Source organism: Hemiscyllium ocellatum, chromosome 10 (genome assembly GCF_020745735.1).
Source record: "Hemiscyllium ocellatum isolate sHemOce1 chromosome 10, sHemOce1.pat.X.cur, whole genome shotgun sequence".
In the NCBI taxonomy this organism is placed as follows: Eukaryota; Metazoa; Chordata; class Chondrichthyes; order Orectolobiformes; family Hemiscylliidae; genus Hemiscyllium; species Hemiscyllium ocellatum.
This window is the reverse complement of record NC_083410.1, coordinates 84656631-84674123: the sequence shown is the minus strand read 5'-3', so window position 1 is coordinate 84674123 and position 17493 is coordinate 84656631. Positions and strand designations below refer to the sequence as shown.

The 17493-nt window shown below is 40.3% G+C and overlaps 1 protein-coding gene across 1 annotated transcript in view; it reads left to right on the top strand.

The window, feature by feature from the left end:
* The window catches only part of polr3f (polymerase (RNA) III (DNA directed) polypeptide F), a 33236-nt gene that overhangs the window by 4916 nt on the left and 10827 nt on the right, over positions 1 to 17493 (top strand). Inside the window, exons 3-7 of the mRNA XM_060831676.1 lie at positions 4231 to 4298; positions 9545 to 9612; positions 10612 to 10724; positions 13745 to 13888; positions 16235 to 16342. Of these exons, the coding sequence (XP_060687659.1) occupies positions 4231 to 4298; positions 9545 to 9612; positions 10612 to 10724; positions 13745 to 13888; positions 16235 to 16342 (501 nt within the window). The remainder of the gene's footprint in view (positions 1 to 4230; positions 4299 to 9544; positions 9613 to 10611; positions 10725 to 13744; positions 13889 to 16234; positions 16343 to 17493) is intronic.

Here is a 17493-nt window from a genome sequence, read left to right as displayed (position 1 = left end):
ATAATGTGGTTGACTCTGAACTAGCCACTCAGTTGTATCAATCACTAAAAATGAAACCAGTCTACCTGGCATCAACATAGGACAACAGCAAAACAGCCCTGTTGACCCTGCAAAGTCCCCCTTACTAACAACTGGGGCTAGTGCCAAAATTGGGAAAGCTGTCTCACACACTATTCAAGCAACAGTCTGACATAGTCATACTCACAGAAGCATACTTTTCAGAATGTCTCAGACATCACCATCACCATCACCATCCCTGCATATGTCCTCTCCTACCAACTGGACAGGCCTGGGAGAGGTGACGGCACAGTCAGGAGGGAGTTGCCCTCTGAGTTTTCATTATTTACTCTCGACATTGCAAAATCTCATTGCATCAGGCCAAACATGGTCATGAAAACCTACTGCTGATTCCCTAAGCTGATGACTGTGCTCCTCTATTTGAACAACACTTCAAGGAATCATTGAGGGTGGCAAGGTGCCGAATGTACTCTGGGTGGGAGATTTCAATGTCCACCACCAAGAGTGGCTCGGCAGCAGCACTACCAAACCAGTCACGCTCTAAAAGTCATTATTGCAGACCCAATCTAGCAGCAGGTGGTTAGGGAAAAAAATCATATGTCACCATTTCCTCACAAGTCTGCCTGCTGTAGATACATCTGTCTGTTATAGTATCAGTAATGTGATACCACACAGTTCATGTGGAGATAGAAGTCCTGCCTTCACATTGAGAGTCCCTTGCACTGTGGCTCCATGGTCTGAACTGAAATTGACTGATCTAGCACCTTGAGACTGGGCAACCATAAAGTACTGTGGACCATCAAAAACAGAATCTTATTCAAACACAATCTGCAACCTCAAGGCTAGGCATATCCCTTAGTCCATCATTACCATCAAACAAGGGGATCAATCCTGATTCAATGGAGAGCAGAGAAGGGCGTGCCAGGAGCAGTACCAGGCAAAACCTGGTTATGAGTCACAACAGAACTACTTGCATGCCAAACAACATAAACAATTAGAGCTAATTGATCTCAAAACCACCAGATGAGATCTAAGCTCCGCAGTTTTGCCACATCCAGTCATGAATAGTGATGGACAATTAAACAACTCACTGAAGGAGGTAGTTCCATAAGTATCACCAGCCTCAATGATGGAGGAGCCCAACACATCAGTGCAGAAGATCAGCATTCATAGCCGTCTTCATCCAGAAGTGGATGATCCTCCTGTGTTTTCCAGCAGTACAGTTGCCAGTCTTCAGCCACTTTGATTCATTCCATGCGAAATCAAGAAATGGTTGGAGACACTAGATACTTCAAAGGCTTATGGGCCTTTATAGGGTTCCAGCAATAATACCAAAGATTTGTGCTCCATAGTTGCTGCACCCCAGCAAAAGCTATTCCAGTACAACTACCACACTGGCATGTACCTGACAATTTAGAAAATTGCAGCAGGTTGTGTTGTGTACACAAAAAGCAAGGCAAATCCAACTTCACCAATTACAACCCCACCAGTTGTCCTGCCATTTTCAGCAAAATGTTGGAATACCAACACTTGCTCAGGAATAACTTACTCATTGACACTCAATTTGGATTCCACTAGGCCCGATTGCATTACAGCTTGGTTCAAACATGATCAAAAGAGCTAAGTTCCAAAAGTGAAGTAAGAGTGACAGCCATTGATCTGAAGATCATGTTTGACCAAGTGTGGTCTCCAAAAGAATCCTGGCAAAGCTGGAGTCACTGGGAATTTGGGGAAAACCTCTCAGCTGGTTGGAGTCATACCTAGCACATAGGAAGATGGAGAAAGTGAAGTCTGCAGATGCTGGAGATCAGAGTTGGAACATCAGGAAGTCTGACCTCTCAGCCCCAGGACATCTGTGCAGAACTTCCCCAGGATTGTGTCCTAGACCCAACCATCTTCAGCTGCTTCATCAGTGACCTTCCCTTCATAAGGCCAGAATTGGGGATGTTTGCCAATATTCAGCATAATTCACGGCGACTCAGATACTGAAGCAGTCCAATGTAACAAGACCTAGTCGATATCTCTAGGCTTGGGTTGAAAAGTTGCAAGTAGCACTTGTGCCACACAATTGCCAGGTAATTATGATCTCCATTAAAAGTTAGTCTAACCGCAACATGTTTATGTTGAATGGTGTTACAATCTCTGTTTCACTCCACTTTCAACATCCTGGGGCTTACCAGTGACCAGAAACACTGAACTACAGGACTAGGTTAGTGGCTCAGACTATAGTGGTGCAAAACCTGTCCACCATCTACAAGACATCAAGAGCTTGATGGAATACTTGCACTTGTCTGAATAAGTGCAACTCCAACAACAAAAATGCTTGATGCCATTTGGGACAAAACCGCCTGCTTTGGCACCACACCCACAAGGATTCAGTCACTCCACTGCTGACATTCCGTAGCATTTATTTGTACTATCTATAAAAGGCACTGCAGAAATTTGCCAATGACTTTTGGACTGCACCTTCTAAGTACATGAGCAATTCTACCTAAAAAGACAAGGAAACGCCATCACCTATATGTTCCCTTGCAGTTCCTTATTCTAGAATTGTCTCCCTAATGGTATTGAGGATCTACCTACAACACATGGACTGCAGATGTTCGAGAGGGCTGCTCACCTCCACCTCCACAAAGGCAACTAGTGACAGCCAATAAATGCTTGCCCAGTCAAAGACTCCCATATCCAATGAGTGAATAAATATAAGTCCCACGAACAGCAATGTGATGATACCTATGAACTTTTAGTTGTTTATCAATGGATAAGTGTTGGCCAGACTCTGAGTTGAATTTTCTGCTATTTGTTATCCATATATAGACAGAGTAACATTTAACATCTTGTTTGAAAGATGACAATTTGGTGTTGTGCTGTAAGTCTGTTTCCTTAACTTTGCACGAGAGAGTCAGTTATATTGTGGGCTCCAGTATTGGGTGTGATTTGGACCCATATTGTATTGAGAATTTGTTCCTCTTGTTGGGTTTGTGGTTCACGTCAGCTCTGATGAAGAGTCATTTAGACTTGAAATGCTAGCGTGCTGCCTGACCTGCTGTGATTTTCAGCATTTTTTGTTTTCAGTTTGGTTTTGCAGTAATGTCTTGTTTGTGTTTTAGGCTTTTAGCCTTATTAATGAAGCATTAATTTCTGGGTATTTCCTCTAACTGCTTGAATTTTGGAATGTAACTTCCAGGGTTTGAAGGATTGTTATTTGCATGTATAATGTGTGGTTAACCTGTAATTTTATTTTGTCATGGGATTTGAATGTTTCCGGAAATGCCAACATTTGTTACCCATTCCTTAAAAGCTTTTTCAAAAAAAAAGTATACCGTTATCTTGAACCACTGCAGTTTATCTGGTGTTGGTATACCCTCAGTGCTGTTAGGATGGGAGTTCCACTATTTTGACCTAGTGATAGTGAAGGAACATCGACATATATTTCCATATCAAGATGGTTTATGGTTACATGGAGGATTTGTAAGTGGTGGTGTTGTCATCATCTGTACTCTTGTACACGTCTTTTGATGTAATTTCAGCTTCTCTGTTTGCCGTTCCATTTACTAAATGTTAAAGTCGTGACTTTGAAGTCATTTGAAGGTGCTGTGACGGCAGGCTTAGCTAGATAACTTGAGGTTTATACCGCTTTTCTGTTCATTTTGTGAGCGCTGTATTGGTGCTTAAGTCTGTTTTCGTTACCAGTGGGGTTTTTTTCCCCTATTGTTTAAAATATGTAATTTAATTTTCTTAAGTGAGTGGCTTGAAGAGTGCAACAAATCAGCAAAGTTATTTAATTAGATTAGATTCCCTACAGTGTGGTAACAGGCCCTTCAGTCCAACAAGTCCACACCAACCCTCCGTAGGGTAACCCACCCAGACCCATTTCCCTCTGTCTAATGTACCTAACACATTGGGCAATTTAGAATAGCCAATTCACCTGACCTGCATATCTTTGGACTCTGGGAGGAAACTGGAGCACCCAGAGGAAACCCACGCAGACACTGGAAGAATTGTGCAAACTTCACACGGACAGTTGCACAAGGCTGGAATCAAACCTGGATCCCTGGCGCTGTGAGGCAGTAGTGCTAACCACTGAGCCATCGTGCCACCCTTTTAAAAAATTTTAACTGCAGTAATGTTGCTGAATACATCTTTGAGCACTTTTATCTTTCCTGTTTCATTTCATTTCATTCAGTAAGTAACATTGTTGAATTATTTCAGGGCCAATTGGATCTGTTAAGGGGTACTTCAGGTCTCCTATATCGCATAAAGGATACACAGACTGCAAGGTGAGTGAGCTCTTTTAATATTTTGCGTAACTATGTGAATATTAACTTTGTATCATTCTGGATTATTAGATTGTGGAAAGTACACAGAAACAAGGAGAGTGTATTCTGTCATTCAGTTAGGTCTTGGCTGATGTCTACTTTTGACTTCACTTTTCTACCTTTAGCTCCACTTCTAGCAATGTACAGGTGTGTTGGGGTAATTGGCAGTAAAAGATTAGACCTTGACTTAGTTTGTTGCATTTTCTTTTGACAAACATTGCTGGTTCAAGGTTCTGAAGTATTAGGATTCATGCCAGGAATCATCTCTTTACCTTGGGATTTATTAAGGGCTGGACTGGATTACTGGGAATGGTGGTTGGGACCAATGGCTGACCCTATTTAAAAAGTGGATAGTAACTACAGTGGTAGATGGCAGAAGAATCTGAGGAATAGCAGAATGAAATGCAATCTCCACATTTTGAAGATTTTGTTTCTCCAGTACATTGCTTTTTGGACATGTTCCCTTGTCCTCCTCCATCTCACTTTTCATTTGTCAGCAGAGTAGACTTTGAAGCATGGTGGCTCCAAAATAAAATGTTTATAATTATAGAATACTTAATGATAAAGAAGGGTAATTTGTGTTAAGATTCAAATTGACTATGAACTAATTGAAATACAGACCAATGTGAGGGGCTGACTGGCCTACTCCTGTTCTTATGCGTCCCCTAATGTTCCATTTAACCTTCTGGCAGTCACTGCAGGCTCTGACCCAATTACAGGAAGTTCTGTTCCAATGTTGTGCCAAACATTTTTTTCTCCACTAATCCCAAAACTGTCAAAAAAAACTGAACTTGGCTTCTTCAATCAGAAAGGTTCTTGCAGCACTTTCTCTGGTTTCCTCTCTGGGAATGCATGTTATGTTTCACCAAGGTGATCTGTGTGACTTTATTGTTAACTCTGGTTTTTCTCCCATCACTGGCCTTATTTGCTCTTCCCTTTGCTTCACCAGTACTACTTTTGAGTAAGGCTTCTTTCAACAATTCTTTTTATTCTGCATCATTCTTCACCCTCTATCTGATTCCCACCCTTCCCGTTGCATTCACACCAGGAGTTGTGACATGATCTCTTGCACTTTCAGCTCTTAATTCTAAAGATTTCAAAACCTCTTGCTGTTCTCAGCCTTACCACTCTCTTTATCATACTTTTACAAATATGGCATCAAGTTTTCTGTTTTTGTTTCTGATTTCCAACATCTGCAGTTCTTTCAGTTTTTAGATTTCAAAGGGTAGAATCCAAATGAATTGAATAGTGAGATAAGTGCAATATATAGACTTCAGAGGCACTTGGCAGAAAGACACTTGAGTGACTTGCTCTTGTTAAGAGGTGCTAAAATTCCACATTTTGGACAAAACAGTGTGTTTTCCTGCTTCGAGATTAAGTATATAAACTAGGAAAGGGCATTCATGGGTGGTAAAATTCAGGCATTACTTTAACTTAAACTAATGGAAAAGGAGATAGTGGTAAAACCAGTGAAATGTAAATTTAAGGCAACTACTCCTCAGAGACTGAGTAATCATGAACATGGGCCCACTGTTTAAAAATAAAGGGGTGGCACACTTAAGGTGAAGATGAGGAGGAATTACTTTTCTGGAATTCTTTTCGAAAGAAAGTAGCAGAGGATAGGTCATTGGATATATTTCAAACCTGTACTACATTTTTGATTGATGCGGAGGTCACTAGGGACGGGCAAGGAAGTAAAATTGAAGCTCCAAACAGTTCAGCCATCATTTTATTGAATGTTGAAGCAGGCTTGAGGGGCTGAATTGCCTACTCCTCCTAATTTGAATGATCTTATGAAATGGATTCCAGAATTGTGAAATGGAGGAGAAAGGGTTTCGATCTTGCAGAGGTCTGGGGGAGAAATGTTCAAAATCTTTTATAGTGGAAGCTTCAAGATAGGATACATCGTTTTGCCCATCTGTAAAATAGCATCACAGAATTTTTAGCATCATCTAGAACCATCAAAACAGGTAAGCCTGACTCCACTGGGGAGTGTTGTCGAACAGAGACCTAAGGGTGCAGGTACATAGTTCATTGAAAATTGTGTCACAGGTAGACAAGGTGGCTAAGAAGGAATTTAGCATGCTTGCCTTTATTGCTCAGATCATTGAGTATGATGATGAGTTGGGATGATAAAGTGTGGTGCTGGAAAAAGTATAGCAGATCAAGCAGCATCTGAGGAGCAAGAGACTCGATGTTTTTGGTATAACCCTTCATCAAGACTGGAGATGGGGGAGGGGGCTGAGAAATAAGTAGTGGGAGGGCAGTGGGGCTAGGGGAAAGGTCAGTAGGATGGCAATAGGTGGGCGAAGGTAAGTGGTTGTGATAGGTCACTGGGAAGGGTGGAGTGGATAAGTGGAAAAGAATATTGATTGGTTTTATTTATTTACTTTCTTTCATTCTTTCTCCCCCCTTTCCCCTCCCCAGTCCTGATGAATGGGTATGCCTGAAACACTACTGTACTTTTCCCAGCACCATAATTTATTGAATCTAACTCTCCATCATTTGCAGTCCTCACTACCTCCTATAGGAATTGGGACATCATGTTGAAATTATACAGGATATTGGTGACATCACATAGAGTCATAGAGATGTACAGCATGGAAACAGACCGTTCGATCCAACTCGTCCATGCTGACCAGATATCCCAACCCAATCTAGTCCCACCTGCCAGCATCTGGCCCATATCCCTTCAAACTCTTCCTATTCATATACCCATCCAAATGCCTCTTAAATGTTGCAATTGTACCAACCTTCACCACATCCTCTGGCAGCTCATTCCATACACATACCACCCTCTGCATGAAAAAGTTGCCCCTTAGGTCCCTTTTTTTTTATATCTTTCCCCTCTCACCCTAAACCTATGCCCACTAGTTCTGGACTCACCGACCCCAGGGAAAAGATTTTGTCTATTTATCCTATCCATGCCCCTCATAATTTTGTAAACCTCTAAAGTCACCCCTCAGTCTCCGACGCTTCAGGGAAAACAGCCCCAGCCTGTTCAGCCTCTCCCTGTAGCTCAGATCCTCTAACCCTGGCAACATTTTTTGTAAATCTTTTCTGAACAGTTTCAAGTTTCACAACATGTTTCCAATAGGAAGGAGACCAGAATTGCATGCAATATTCCAACAGTATCCTAACCAATGTCCTGTACAGCCGCAACATGACCTCCCAACTCCTGTACTCAATGCTCTGACCAATAAAGGAAAGCATACCAAACGCCCTCCTCACTATCCTATAAACCTGTGACTCCACTTTCAAGGAGCTATGAATCTGCACTCCAAGGTCTCTTTGTTCAGCAACACTCCCTAGGACCTTACCATTAAGTGTATAAATCCTGCTAAACTTTGCTTTCCCAAAATGCAGCTCCTTTCATTTATCTGAATTAAACTCCATTTGCCACTTCTCAGCCCATTGGCCCATCTAGTCCAGATCCTGTTGTAATCTGAGGGAACCCTCTTCGCTGCCCACTACACCTCCAATTTACTATGTACACTTCTGGTTGCCATGCTATGAGAAGGATATTATTAAATTGGAGAGGGTTCAGAAAAGATTTACCAGGAGGGTTTGAATTATTAAAGAGAGACTGGGACGTTCTTCGCTGGAGCTTAGGAGATTGAGGGGTTTATAAATAGAGGTTTATAAAATCACGAGGAGCATAGATAAGGTGAATAGCAAAAGTTTTTTACCTCAGGTGGAGGAGTTCAAAATTAGAGAGCATAGGTTTAAGGTGAGAGGAGAAAGGTCCCTTTTAAATCTGAGAGGCAACATTTTCTTACAGTGGGTGGTTTGTATATGGGATGAACTGCGAGAGGAAGTGGTAACTGCAGTACAGTTACAACATTTAAAAGACATTTGGTCAAATACATAAAGGGATATGGCCCAAACACATGCAAGTGGGACTAGATTAGTTTAGGAAACTTGGTCAACATAGACAAGTTGGACCAAAAGATCTGTTTCTGTGCTGTATGGTTCTGATTAATTGCTACTCCTTCATTTACACACTTCCACCTTGTTCTTTTTAGCACTGATGTCATACACATAGAGTCATAAAGCTGTGCAGCATGGAAACAGACCCTTTGGTCCAACTCATCCATGCTGACCAGATATCCTAAATAAATCTAATCCTACTTGCCAGTATTTGGCCCATATTCGGCCCATATTCCTTTTAAACCCTTCCTATTCATATACCCATCCAGATGCATTTTAACTGTTGTAATTTGCCACTTCCTCTGGCATCTCATTCCATTCATGCACTATCCTCTGCATGAAAAAGTTGCCCTTTAGGTTCCTTTTAAATCTTTCCCCTCTCATCATAAACCAGTGCCCTCTAGTTCTGGGCTACCTCAGCCCAGGTAAAAGTACTTGTCTATTCAGCCTAATCATGCCCGTCATGATTTTATAGACCTCTGTAAGGTCACCCCTCAGCCTCCAATGCTCCAGGGAAAATAGCCTCAGCCCATTCAGCCTTTCCCTATAGCTCAAACCCTCCAACCCTGGCAAAATCCTTGTAAATCCTTTCCAAATCCTTTCAAGTTTTGCAATATCCTTCCTATAACAGGGAGACCAGAATTGCACTTAGTATTCCAAAATGGCCTAACCAATGTCCTCTACAGCCGCAACATGGCCTCTCAACTCCTGTATTCCATGCACTGACCAATAAAGGCAAGTATACCATACGCTGTCTTCACTGTCCTGTCCATCTGTGGCTCCGTATTCAAGGATCTATGAACCTGCACTCCAAGGTCTCTTTTTTCAGCATCACTTCCTGGAACCTTCCCATTAATTGTATAAGTTCTGCCCTGATTTTCCTTCCCAAAATGCAGAACCTCATATTTATCTAAATAAAACTTACTCTGCCACTTAGTCCATTGGCCCATCTAATCAAGGTCCACTTGTAACCTGAGGTAACCTTCTTGGTTGTGCAATGCACCACCAATTTTGGTGTCATCAGCAAACTTACTAACCATAACTCCTATGTTCACATTTAACCATTTCTAAACTTTGGAATATTACCACTCTTTGTTTTTTTTTCATTTAGGGCATTGACAGCACAAGCCAAACCCCGTTTCTGTTTCTAGTTCATGGTATAGAATTTTACTACCTACCAACACTTCTCTCTTTTGAGTTGATGTTTAACTCCTAGTTCAGAATTGCTGCAGTCTTTAGTATACCTTTTAATTAGATGTGTGGATTTCTTTTAACAGCAAAATGAAGGGTTCTGACAATCAAGAAAAACTGGTTTATCAAATCATAGAAGATGCTGGAAATAAAGGTACAGTAGCTAAAATCCTCCAAATTCACAAGCAGCTTATAATCCTTTTTAAAAATTGTTCTTGATGTCTTCCATCACATCCTGCATCCCTTCTCTCTTTAACCCCACTACCAATCAATCTCAGCATAAAAATGACCCTTTAGAATCCTAGCAGGACCCTGTGATCCAAACTGAAGAATACTGGTCTGAATGTATATGATATGAAAATACATTTCTATTCTTCATATTCCACCTTCAGAACTGCTCAGTTATAACGATGGAAGCACATTGTAAAGCATGTCATGGGTTTCAGAGACATTTTGATGTAGCTCATTTCCATTTAAACTCTCTCTTTCCTCCTTTTTGTAGAGAGGTTGTGGAAGGATTTATTGTTTTGGGATGGGTTGAGAAACCCAACTCTCTCAATATTGTTACTCTATTATATGTAGAGAAGAGCATTGTGCACATTTAAGTGTAATTGCTTTATTTGTTCGAGTGAAAAGAGAGAATTTCATTTCTACAGTGCCTTTCATATCCCAGAATATATTGCAGTCAATGAATTTATTTTAAAGTGAAGGTACTATTGCAACATCATAATCACAGCAACTAATTTATACATCTCAAAGTCCCTTATACTGCAATATAATAAATGACTAGGTCAATTTCTTCTACAATGCTGGAAAAATGAGGGATAAGTATTAGAGATCTGCTTTGCCCATCTTCAAAGTAGTGGCATGGAATTCATTTGGTTAACCGAAAAGATTTGAAAGACTCCACCTCTGACACACCCTCCACCCCTCCATCTAAATTTTGTAATTGGGCGACTGAATGGGACTCTTGCCACTAAGTCAGAAGCTTATGAAAGTTTCACTAATACTTGTGATTCAATAAAATTATCGATTCGTCTCTGCATATTATTTTAAATAGTAGAACTGGAACATCTGAATTTTGGTTCCTTTGAGTTAATGCACCTTTAAATTTAATTGTTGAGTTCCATTGATCTAAATTGATTTTTCATAGGGATATGGAGCAGAGATATTCGATACAAGAGTAACCTTCCACTGACTGAAATCAACAAAATCCTCAAGAACATGGAGAGCAAAAAACTAATTAAAGCTGTCAAATCTGTAGCTGTGAGTATGTTAACGACTTCCTTGTTGTGTTGGTTTGGATATGTGAATGTTCTCCACCTTATCACACTGCATCAAGATGTAAATCTTTAAATAGCATCTTTTACAAACTCCAGCATCTCAAAGCACTTGGCGATAATTAAGGGCTTTTGAAGGTTGTGATGTGGGAAGTGTAGCTGTCTATGCAGAGCAAGCTCTCAAGAAGGAAGCATGTGTCAGGTATAGATGGGAGAGATTGAGAGAATCCTGAGAGTATAAAGGCAGTAGGAGTAACCTTAAGAGGGAAATCAGGAGGGCAAAAAGGGGACATGACATAGCTTTGGTAAATAGGGTTAAGGAGAATCCAACGAGTTTTTAAAAATACATTAAGTCAAAAGGGTAACTAGGGAGAGAATAGGGCCCATCAAAGATCAGCAAGGCAGCCTATGTGTGGAGCCACAGGAGATGGAGATACTAAACGAGTATTTTGCATATGTGTCCACTGTGGAGAAGGACCTCGAAGATACAGAATGTGGGGAAATAGATGGTAACATCTTGAAAAATGTCCATATTACAAAGGTGGTGCTGCTGATATCTTGAAACCCATAAAAGTGGATAAATCCTCAGGACTTGATCAGGTGTATCCTAGAACTCTGTGGAAAGCTAGGGAAATGATTGCTGGGCCCCTTGCTGAGATATTTGTATCATTGGTAGTTACAGGTGAGGTGCCAGAAGACTCTAGGTTGGCTAATGTGCTACCACTATTTCGGAAAGGTGATAAGGACAAGCCAGGGAACTTAGATCGGTGAACCTGATGTTGGTGGTGGGAAAATTGTTGGAAGGATTCCTGAGGGACATGATGTACATGTATTTAGAAAGGCAAGGACTGATTAGGGATAGTCAACATGACTTTGTGCATGGGAAATCATGTCTCACAAACTTGATTGAGTTTTTTGAAGAAGTAACACAGAGGATTGATTAGGGCAGAGTGGTGGATGTGATCTATATGGACTTCAGTAAGGTGTTCAACAAAGTTCCCCAGGGAATCTGGTTAGCAAGGTTAGGTCTCATGGAATACAGGGAGAACTTGATCAGATGGGCCAATGGGCTGAGGAATGGCAGATGGAGTTTAATTCAGATAAATGTGAGGTGCTGCATTTTGGAAAAACAAATCCGAGCAGGACTTCTGCAGTTAGTGGTAAGGTCCTAGGGAGTGTTGCTGAACAAAGAGAACTTGGAGCGCAAGTTCATAGTTCCTTTGAAAGTAAAATAGAATAGAGGATAGATAGGATAGTGAAGGAGGTGTTTGGTATGCTTTCCTTTATTGGTCAGAGTATTGAGTACAGGAGTTGGGAGGTCATGTTGTGGCTGCACAGGACATTGGTTAGGCCATTTTGGAATATTGCATGCAGCTCTCGTCTCCCTACTATTGGAAGGATGTTGTGAAACTTGAAAGGGTTCAGAAAAGATTTACAATAATGTTGCCGGGGTTGGAGGATTTGAGCCTTGGGGAGAAGCTGAATCGGTTGGGGCTATTTTTCCGTGGAGTGTCGGAGGCTGAGGAGTGACCTTGTAGAAGATTATAAAATCATGAGGGGCATGGATAGGACAGTAGCGTATCCCCTTAGAGCTTCTGTGTAGATGATAGGTTCAAGTCTCGAGAATAGGCCTTGAAATGTTATCTTCCGACTCAGATTGGGTGCTACCTGTTCATCTAAGGATGATGGGCCTTTTGAGCTCATGATGGTTATCTCCTGCTGCAGAATCATAGATGGATTTGATTGTGAATATGTTTAAAATTAAATGATGGGCTGTAATTCATGGAGGAGCTGAGACAGAATTAAATTCCCAGCAGCACTTACAAGGAGAATCAAAACTGAGTAAGTTCAAATGTGTTTGCAGCATTAAAGGAGATCCATCCTCCTGTGCCATCTTTTATTGAAAGGGCTGTCCAAATACACTTTCCAGTCCTCTGTTTATCCCCTTAACCCTCAACAATGTTCCTGTCAAGTATTTTCCAATCTTCCAATCTTGAAAGTTCCTTGAAAGTATTTCTCTGATTGTTGTGGGTTAAAGAAGGAAGCTACTTTCAACATTTTATAAACATACTTGTGAAATTGAGATCTTATACAGAGTTAAAACATGTATTGTCTATTGTATGGATGATTTTCTACATGTCTTACATGGACCCTGACTCCCAGGTGAGGTCATGAGATCTACTGGACAGATTTTGATTGTGAGAGTGGGAATGTGGAGTGTGTTTTTCTTCTTCTTCCTCTTCCCATCCTCTTGTTGACTCTGGACTTTTCTTTGGTTGGTTATGTCTCCCAGAACACAACAAGTGTTTGGTCAGCTGTCATGAATCTGTGGAGGCTAACTGGACCAACTGGTCTCTTTCTGTCAGTCATTTCCTTGTATTTACATTGACTGTTTTTTTTTAAGTATTCCGAGCACTTTGTGTTTGATTTTATTTCAGATTTCCAAAACTGCTGTTCTTACAATTTCCAGGACAAACCCTGTTTTTTTTAATCTTTTGTTGCATTGTAACTTTCCAATTTGAATGCCTGTCCCATTAGAGAGATGGTGTGGTCTAAGTGCTAGAATAGTGAAACCTGTCCACTGTATAGTTTTGCTAGCAGGTTTGCGATATCCTGACCTCAGCAAAGAATGTCAAAGGTTAAAGTTTGTTCCAGTTATGCATTACCTTGCACCAAAACAATTAACAACAATAGAAAAGATTGGTCTAGCAATAGAGATATTGAGTTGAAACTCTGCATCGCAAATTGTGAAATCGAGCTTGGAAGAAAAATTAACTTGAGGTCTGGCTCAAGATGAAGGACCGTAAAGCCTGGTGGATGAATGTAAAATTCCCTACCTGCACCATGTCTCTGCCTGGTTTGTATTCTGGGCTATATACTGCTCCAGCATCTCTCTTCATGGTTAATTCTTGATGCCCTCTCATCAACTAAGGTGATGAATATTGTCTTTCCAGTGTTTTCCACAAGAAACCAGAAAAGAACAACCATTATCTTCTGTCCTTCCAGGCTTCGAAGAAAAAAGTGTACATGTTATATAATCTGCAGCCAGATCGATCTGTGACTGGTGGAGCATGGTACAGTGACCAGGATTTTGAGTCCGAGTTTGTGGAGGTGTTGAATCAGCAGTGCTTCAAATTCTTACAGAATAAGGTATGGCATAGAAAGGTTACTTTCTCATTCTCTCATTCTCACTACTTCTACAGAATCAGGAAAATTTTAATGTGTAATGCAGTAGGTGTTCCAACAACAAAGTACAACAATGAGAGATCATGCTTGTGACTTGTACCTATAATTTAATCTAAACATTTTGGAAGGTTGCTCTTTTGCTATAAAAAGTATCGGCCTGATAATGATTTGGCTTCATCAGGTTTAAAAGAAACATAGAACGTAAAACCGTACAGCACATTACACTATTTAGCCCACCATGTTTGTACCTATTTTAGAGTTTGCAAATGACTTTAGTGCTTCATTTCTTTCAGTCAGTGACAAGACTAATTTATCCTCCTCTGTAGTCCTATTCTCCTCCCTTATATTGTCTGTGTCAATCACACAAGTTCCTCTAGACTTTTCTCCAAGCTTTAATATCTACAAGTCATGATCAGTTTTTTTTACAGTACATTGTGCTTTCTGAATTAGTAAATTTGTTGTTCAGGGAATGACAGGTATTTGCCACTGGTGCTAAGCTGCAATGCTATTTAAACAGGGAGGGTGAGGAAATGACATTCTGGTCTATTGTGCCTGTCTCAAACAGTTATATTGCCATGTGCATTGTTATGCAAGGGTTAGCAAGCCTTGCTATTCCTGATGTCATCACAGAAGTTAAATATTTTTGGAAAATACAGTGTATTCTCAAATTTATTTTCCTTTCAGACTTTGGTTCATTGAAAGTACTGACTAGGTATCTGTATGTATCAAAAAAGATACTTATTTGTAAAAATAGTCAAACTCCATATACATTAATGAACCATAGACATAAAACTCTACCAGTTAAAACTCTAGTCCCCTTACATGCTCTCTCTCTCTACACATTACATACACAGTCAAGGAAAAGGAAAAGCGTGTTATAGTTGGAAGGAAAGACTGAGAAGGCAGTTTTGTGATCCCTGACCACAGTGTCTGCTGAGTTAATTCTTGAGCTGATCATTTTTTTCCTCCATTTTAGTCCATAATCAAAAATGTGGATAAATACAAAGAAATGGTTTTTGCATGTGTCATATACACTGCTCAAATCTCTCCAAAAGCCATTTGATCTGAGCAACAATAAACCGATATATTGACTAAAGTATAATTTAAGAATGGAGAGTTGAGAGTGAAGCTGGAATAATTTTATGACATCAAAACAAATCCATGAAAAGGTTCTGGACCTGATAACACTATGCAGAACTCACTTGTTATATGATTTGAACCCTGACCTTGTCAGATGCAGACAGGGCTCTTGCTCTGAGAAATGGGTATCCACTATGTGAAGAAACAGCATATTCCTGAGGTTCCACTGCTCTTTATGATTAAAATATCCTTATATTGTTATGACACGGTGGTGAACCCCTCTGTTAATGAAACCAAACACCCAGAAAAGCTCACCTTGCCTCATCATCTGTAAAAATATGAGTTATGAGAACTCTCATATTCCACTATTTAAAGAAAATAACATCAATTTTTTTTAATCTCTAAAAGTGAATGTTAAACAACAACTATTCACAACTCTAAGCCCCCCTTTCTCCTAACTGCTTATTACCCACCTCCAACTCCATAATAATATGCTGTTCCAATAAGACGCTTATTAAGATTACATCAACTTAGTTTCGATACCACATAGCCACTGTCATCTTCTGTGACTTCACTCTTCTGGCTGCTGAATTCCCTGGGTCGTCATCTTTTTTTTGGCTGTGAGTATGTTGCAAATGAAAAGGTAGAGAGTGTTTCCTAATTTCTTGGAGCTGCCTCAATGGCAGTTGCTCTCTGACCAATTTTCAAAATAGCCACATTTTTGTACCCCCAACACCTGATTGTCTCGTTGTTTTGCTGACATGGAACCAATAAATTTAAACTCGATTGGGTTTTAATGTCTTGGGGCGTAATTTAAACTGGTTAAATTCAAATTGTTGTCAAACAGCAACCAAAACTCAGGTATCCATTTCACAGCCAAATGTTACATATTTTCGACTTTCCAATACTCTCTGGGATTGCCATTCAGTCATATACATATGTGCTTGTAAGTTCTCAGTTCAGAACAGCATTCAGTTTTTCTTAAAGGTACAGTACACTCCTTCAATTTAACAATATCAAACTACTTGCATCCAAGTTTTTGAGTCTAGGTTCCCTAATATTACATTGCACATTGTTGGAAGCATTTGATACTTAATGTAAACCTATAAGTGATATAACTGCAGAGAATGCTGTACACCACTGTAATGAATGGAAATTTGAATCATGACATTGAGCACTATTACATGGAAATTGAGACTAATGGTGAAAACAACAATGTGTTCCCTACAGGCAGAAGTGGCCCGTGAGAGTAAACAAAGTCCAGTGGTACAGAGGAACAGTTCATTTGCTTCATCCCACGAAGTGTGGAAATACATCTGTGAATTGGGTATCAGCAAGGTATAGAAAAATGGAAAGTTGAATGTTTGAGTTGTCACAGAAAATATTGTCCTACTTGGTTAGAAGATAATTGAGTGTCAAGGTTACCAGGTCATAGAGTTAGAGTCCTGGAGATCGACAGCACAGAAACCAACACTTTGGTCCAACTTGTCCATGCCAACCAGATATTCTAAATTAATCTAGTCCCATTTGCCAGCATTTGGCCCATCCCTCTAAACCCTTCCTATTCATATACCTATCCAGAAATCTTTTAAATGTTGTAATTGTACCAGCCTCACCACTTACTGATGATGATTTTCCACAGGGGAACTAGCTGACCACAATGGTAGGTTGCTAACATAACCGCTGTACTCTATATTGAGCTATCGTGGGATAATATTGTCATTCTTTATCTTTAATACCAGTCTGAGAACCACAAAGTACTGAATATTCTTGATTAACTCAAGCTAATGAGATAAAATCCAACTATTTGCACTCCAATGCATGAGTGATATGGAGTCCTTGTGATATGATTGGCATCTATATCACTCATCACTGCATTGAATAACATGTAACTGAGCTTTCAACACCATAATAACCTCATAATTATTGTTAAACTCTAACTAACCCTGAAAGAGCTAATTCTATATTTGTATATGCTAAGTGTCTCTCTAATAATTTCCATATCTTTCACAGATTTTTATAGAGCACTACAGTGTGGAAACAGGCCATTCAACCTAACAAGTCCACACTGACCCTCCAAAGAGTAACCCACCCAGATCCAGACCCCTACATTTTACCCCTGACTAATGTGCCTAACCTACATATCTCCGAACGCTATGGGCAATTTAGAATGGCCAATTCACCTGATCCGCACATCTTTGGATTGGGGAGGAAACCAGAGCACCCAGAGGAAACCCACACAGACACTGGGAGAATGTGCAAACTCCACACAGACAGTGGTCCGAGGCTGGAATCGAACCCGGGTTCCTGGCGCGGTGAGGTGGCAGTGCTAACCACTGAGCCAACTTTTACCTTAACCCAATTGAGTATTTGGCTATCTGAAAATTTGGATTAAAAGTGAAATTTAAGTATTTTTAGCATTCTGGTTTGCTATGTCTCAGTGCTTCAGTGTAATTGGTTACTTAATTGACATCACTGCTGTTACACAC